The sequence below is a fragment of the Stegostoma tigrinum genome, chromosome 21 (genome assembly GCF_030684315.1).
Source record: "Stegostoma tigrinum isolate sSteTig4 chromosome 21, sSteTig4.hap1, whole genome shotgun sequence".
In the NCBI taxonomy this organism is placed as follows: domain Eukaryota; kingdom Metazoa; phylum Chordata; class Chondrichthyes; order Orectolobiformes; family Stegostomatidae; genus Stegostoma; species Stegostoma tigrinum.
Window position 1 is genome coordinate 34192769 of NC_081374.1, and position 6000 is coordinate 34198768.

The window sequence follows — 6000 nt, forward strand, 5'->3', positions numbered from 1 at the left end:
TCGCCGTCAGCTCACAACAGGAGACCGAGGCAAGGAATTCAGACATGTGCAGGTCAGACACCGGCGGATGAGATCACTGGAGACAAGATTCTCAAAAAAACCACTAGAAACGTAACATGAACTGCAATTCATTTCAGTGAACGGAGATAGAAAGGAAGCGGACAAAACCACCGGGCCTTTGCAGCAAGAATGCGCTCAGCAAAGCCCAGGACCACCTGCAACAAACCACAACCACATTGATAGCTCTGGCAATAGCACAGTGAATGCCACCTGCAACAACGGGGAATGCAAACAAACCACAACCACATTGATAGCTCTGGCAATAGCACAGTGAATGCCACCTGCAACAACGGGGAATGCAAACAAACCACAACCCCATTAATAGCTCTGGCAATAGCACAGTGAATGAAGGGCGGATCAATGGGGTCTCCTATTGCACCGAACAAATTGCTCTGTAGGTAAGGAGATGGAGGACAACCGGGTACATCAGTTCGCCACACCCCAGCCCACCCCTGCCGGCAGTACCTGGTGCAGCGCCGTCAGCCCATCCACATTCGCATAGTTGATATCAGCCCCATGGTCCAGCAGCCGCTTCACTTCCTCGGTGTCACCGCTCGAGCATGCGGCCAGGAACACGGCGCCGTCGTCGAACTTGACTCGGGTCTTCTTCTTCTTGAAGACGGGCGGCTCGAGATCGGTCTCGGAGCCCAACCATCGCTTCAGCTGCTCCCCCCGCCGATGTTTAGCGTTATCCGCCCGCTTTCGATCATCCGCCATCTTCCCCACCACACACACTCCCAAAACAACCCCCTCCTCCCCCAACAACAAACCGCCGCCGGGCCAACCAACGCGGCGCGCGCAGAACCCGCCCCCACCGTGATTCTATCCGCGGTCATTGGACAGTGTTCTCCCACTGGTGGCCATTCACAGCGGGCGTTACCGCCCCTTCTATCGACTACTGGCTAATGCCTATGTCGATCAGCCACCTGTCGCCCGCGCGTTAGCGTGTATTGTTTACATAAATTAAAAGCGGCCAGATGTTCGACGCCAAGCACTGCGCCATCTGGTGCAAGGGATGAGGCTGCGAATGTAGAAGAGGCGCAGGTGGACAGCGAAAGGCATATCCATCATGCGTGCAGCACCAGCCGCTATTGTAAACAAACCTGTTTTATTTACCTAGGATGTGTGGTTCATTTTACGCCTTAAGCTACCAATCTGATGTGCCAGAGATAGTAGGGTCTTCAGATGCTGGAGCATCTGAGATAACAAGGTGTGGAACGGGATGAACACAGCATGCGAACTAGGCAGCATTCAGAAGTGAAAAAAAAGTGGTACATCAGGTTAAGCAGCATCAGAGGGGCAGGAAGGCTGACGTTTCGGCCCTCGACCCTTCTTCAGAAATGAAGAAATGTCAGCCTTCCTGCTCCTTAATTTGATGTACCACTTTTTTTCACTTCTGAATTTACGGTTCTGTCAATATAACTTTTAACAATCTAATTGATTTCCCACAATTTTTCTGTGGTTAGCAGCATTACAAATAAAGCACGCTGATTGTTTTTATTATTGACGTAGATATTTATCTAAAAGAGACAATTTTGAATGTCTAATGCTGGAGCTGTTTAGAAAAGCACGCATGGCCCACAATTTCATCACATCACCCATATTTGCAGAAAAGAACATATAAAAATGGCACTGCAAAACTAAAGACAATTAATGCCATCGTACTATTGATACCACGGAAGTCTACAGGGAACTTAATAAAATTCAAGGTGAATTTCGACTTGGATGGCATGTGTGCTTAAAATTGTTTTTTAAATTCCTAACTAAATGCAATATTGGAAATTTACAAAAGGCCAAAATTCGACATTCGATTTCAACCTGTGAACAAAATCAACACATCAACATTGGTTCTTAAAAAAAATCTCCAAATTACACATATTTTGTAAGTCTGCATACTACCAGTAGGGGAAAAAAATCAAATTCTGAAGAAAAATCAAAATGTCAACTGTTTCTCTCTCCACAGTTACTATCAGACTTGTTGAATTTCTCCAGCCCTTGCTGATTTTATTACAGATTTCTGGCAACTTCTCTCAAAATTTAAAAAAAATCAAATCAAGGTGAGCCAAAATATTTCAGAATATAATAAAAACATACATGAAAGAAAATCTTAAACTAGTAATACTTAAAAGGTGTTTTTAAAAAAATTCATTAACATTGTGTTATTTGTTTACAATTTGCCATTTGTTCACTACACTTCTATTACTTTAAAATCCCAAAGCATTTTACAACAGAAATGGAAATTGCTGATATTCAAAATTAAACACTCAAAAAGTAAGAAATTGATGTACAAAGGACAGCTGGATTGATGTGTGTTTAATTGGTTAATGCTCCAATGTAAACAAATGTCCGTAAAGTTATTCATGATACCTACTCATTGCTGTGTCTGTCTACTAAACACTGGTTCTGGTGCAAGCACATCTATTTGCTTTGCAAATTCTATCTATTTGTCCTAAAAATTTACTCCACATAAGTGCAAAATATTTTTGAAACAGCATTTGCCAGATTAATTAAGTGCCATACCAAAAACAGAGGAAATATTTTATATGACAAATCAAAAGGGATTCTCACCTGGATTAGTTGTATTTACGTAATTCTATGTTGAATTATGTGTTCAATAGAGTAATTATTTAGTACTCTCTGCAACCAACCTCCTCCTAAAGGCAGCCAACATACATATATAAACATTTACCTTAACTAAACTACATAACGTTCGAGACAGCAGCTCACCACAGCTTTCTCAAAGGCAACTAGGGGCAGGCAATAAATGCTGGCCGGTCACCGATGCCCACATTCCACAAATAAATAAATAGAAAAAACATGTACTGAGCCCTTGCATCATTATTTTCTGCATATAATGCAGTTACCTGGCAAAAGATAGGAAAATGATTGAAGCATTCTAAATAATAAACCATACCCAAGTAATCATCAGAGTAGGTACATAGTTCTTTAGCACATTTGCCTTCATTGCTGAGACCATTGAATACAGGAGTTGGGACATCATTTTGAGCTTTTACAGGATGTTGGTGGGGCCACTTTGGAGTCCTGTGTACCATTCTGCTTGCCTTGCTTGGGAAGGACATTATTCAGCTGGAGACGATTCAAAAAAGGCTTACCAGAATGTTGCTGGGACTGGAGGGTGTGACTTATAGGAAGAGGCTGGATAGGTTGGGACCTTTCTCACTGAAGCATAAGAGGTTGAGGGCTGACCTTATAGTGGTTTATAAAATTGTGAGGGGCTTATATGATGTGAATAGCAAAGTTTTTTCTTCCTAAGATTGGGGAGTTCAAAACTAGGGGACATTTTTTGAGGTGAGAGGAGAAAGAGCCTGAGGGGCAACTTTTCTCACAGAGAGTGGTTCATATGTGGAATAAACTGCCAGAGGAAGTGGTAGATGCAGGTACAGTTACAAAATTTAAAAGGCATTTGGATAGGTACATGGTTGGGATAGGTTTAGAGGAATATGGGCCAAAAGCAGGAAAGTGGACTAATTTAGTTAGGGAAAATTGGTCAGCATGGACTAGTTGAACTGGTGGGTCTGTTTCCGTACTGTATGACTCGATGACTGATATTTTGGGATTTAATGTCATTTAAATACAATGTTTATCAAACAGTAGCTGAAGTGAAATTACAAACTAAAACAATGTGACATTATCCTAAACACCTGTAACCTGCTGACAGAGTTAAGAGTGGAGTGCCTATCAGAGTATTAATCATCTAAACAAATTATCTCCAGATTAAGTAGCATTACATCCACATTACTAATTTCTCAGGAATATGATAGGAGTCAGAAAGTAACTGCAATATAATCAGTGGGGTTGAGCAGTCCCATAGCTTTGGTTGTAGCAAAATTGCATTTTCTAATCTACGATGTAATTGTTTATTTGTGACTTCAACTTCTTTAAGAAACAACGCTATGTTATTATTTTAATATTATTAATCAATAATAGCTAAAAGTAACATAAGCATATATTGAAACGAATATATCCAGATGATAAATGAAGGTGTAACAATCCTTTTGTAAACCAAGCAATCAGCTATCCACTCGACAAATGCATTAGCCACCACCCAGTTGTCATTGGAGATCTGTGATATAAGGGATCTCATCAGCTCTTTGCAGATTCTGATTATTTCTAAAGTTGGTAACAAGCTTCACATGGTAAACACATGACATATTGCACCACATTCATTACCATGTAGGGATTTTACTTGCATTACTGTGACAGGAGAATCAGCAGACTGCTCCAGTCTTCACATTCTTGAAACATGCACATTTGATTAATTTTTAAAGCTATGTTGAATGGAGAGGGCATTTCCCAACATCATAACAATAATCTCACCATGGCAGAAAACAATTCAAAGTCTTTTGATATTTCTCTGTCTTGTGAAACCTTCAAATTGAGGAGGAGACACATTACAAAGTACAGCCTTGTTGTAACAGCTTGTTCTTTCATCATGGCAAAGTTGCTACCATGCAACAGTTCTAATTGATTAGAAAACTCTTCCACCCTTACTGCTTGTCAAAAATATGTTGACAAAGGAATACTTTTGAACATGTTATGAATGCACTTTCTGTGGCCATGAGGTTCTGCCTCTCGATTTGAACCTGAAACTCAGAAGCACTGATGCTACCCATGGTGCCTCAGGAACGATCCCTTTCAGTGTGCAATTGACAGTCCAACATTTGGTGAGCTAATTAACATTCTGATTGGATTTTCGGCCATCCTCTTACCTTTGTATGTCGTGTTTTGCTTTAATGTCTAGAACTGCAGTCATAGAGTCGCACAGCACGGAAATAAACCCTTTTGATCCAACTGTCCATGCCAACCAGACATCCCAATTTGACCTAGTCTCTCTTGCCAGCTGAAATTATAAAATATCCAATTTACAAAACAGAACGTGTCCTTCAAAAAAGTTATTGATCCATTGATCTAAGTGAAAGGTGTAGCTTCGCATTACTTTGGTTATGCCAACCCAAACACCCAGTTTGATTGTCGTGCTTGTTTCCTGGATTTCATGTTAAATTGTATCAGATCGATTTGCCATGTTGACTTCTGTATAAATTGCAGCGTGGGAATCAAGACCAGAATATTCATAGCGGAATGGCACGTTTTGTTTTCAAGTGTACAAGCGTGTCAACGTGACTGACTGCGTAACCATATCACAGTAGAAAGATTCTGGTAAGGATCAACACGCTCCTGTTTCACTTATACATTAACTCGCCAATTAAAAAGTGATTCACTTTATCCAAGACGTCAATAATAAAACACAGTACTGGATACGAAATGAAAATAACAACCGATCGCCTGCAAACAATCATTGCCAATGTGTGGTTCGGATTCAATTTCCAACATAGGCACCGTTTCAGAAGTTCAGGGGTTAATGCTGAGAGCAGGGCCTGTCTAATAAACAGTCACATAATCTAAATTGATATTTCATATTTGAGCAATTCTTAGCAACAGTATGTAGTAGGTTCAGAAGCAGCGCAGCCCACAGTGAAATTTCTCCCTATTGCTTTAGCAGCTCAGCGAGCGCTGATCAGCCTCCTGACGCATACAGACCCAGCCGCTGTTTCCACTGTGACAGTGAAACGCCGACAGCATATTGCCTCTCATTCGTCCACAAGAATCAGCAGGTTTTATAAAGGCACCCTGAGATCACCATGTGGGTCATTTTCCAAAAAGGTGACCTCTGTCAGAATTGAGGAAGCTGCCCGTATCCTGATTGTAAAATCGTTCAACACAAGGGAGAGAGAGAGAGAGAGAGAGAACCCCGGCGTGCCATCTTGTGGAAACTTGCTGAAGTACGGAAACGAACATTCATTTAGAATCCCAAAGGTATTAGCAATGTCACCTGCTGTCATAAATCCCAACACCGCCATTAAATACTTCGATAAAACATTTTTTTAACGAATTGGGCGGATTTTGGCTCAGACAAAAGTC

At 41.1% G+C, this 6000-nt stretch overlaps 1 protein-coding gene across 5 annotated transcripts in view; it reads right to left on the bottom strand.

Moving 5' to 3' along the window:
• The window catches only part of LOC125462731 (protein phosphatase 1 regulatory subunit 12B-like), a 227466-nt gene extending 222338 nt beyond the window's left edge, over positions 1-5128 (bottom strand). For 3 of the 5 annotated variants that reach the window (XM_048553010.2, XM_048553011.2, XM_048553009.2), the window contains exon 1: positions 526-783. In XM_048553010.2, the coding sequence (XP_048408967.1) occupies positions 526-777 (252 nt within the window). In that variant the 5' untranslated portion in view covers positions 778-783. Of the gene's footprint in view, positions 1-525; positions 784-4790 lie in introns of those variants that run through there. The other 2 variants (XM_048553013.2, XM_048553012.2) reach the window with 2 other exon arrangements.
• Between the last annotated feature and the right edge of the window lie 872 nt (positions 5129-6000).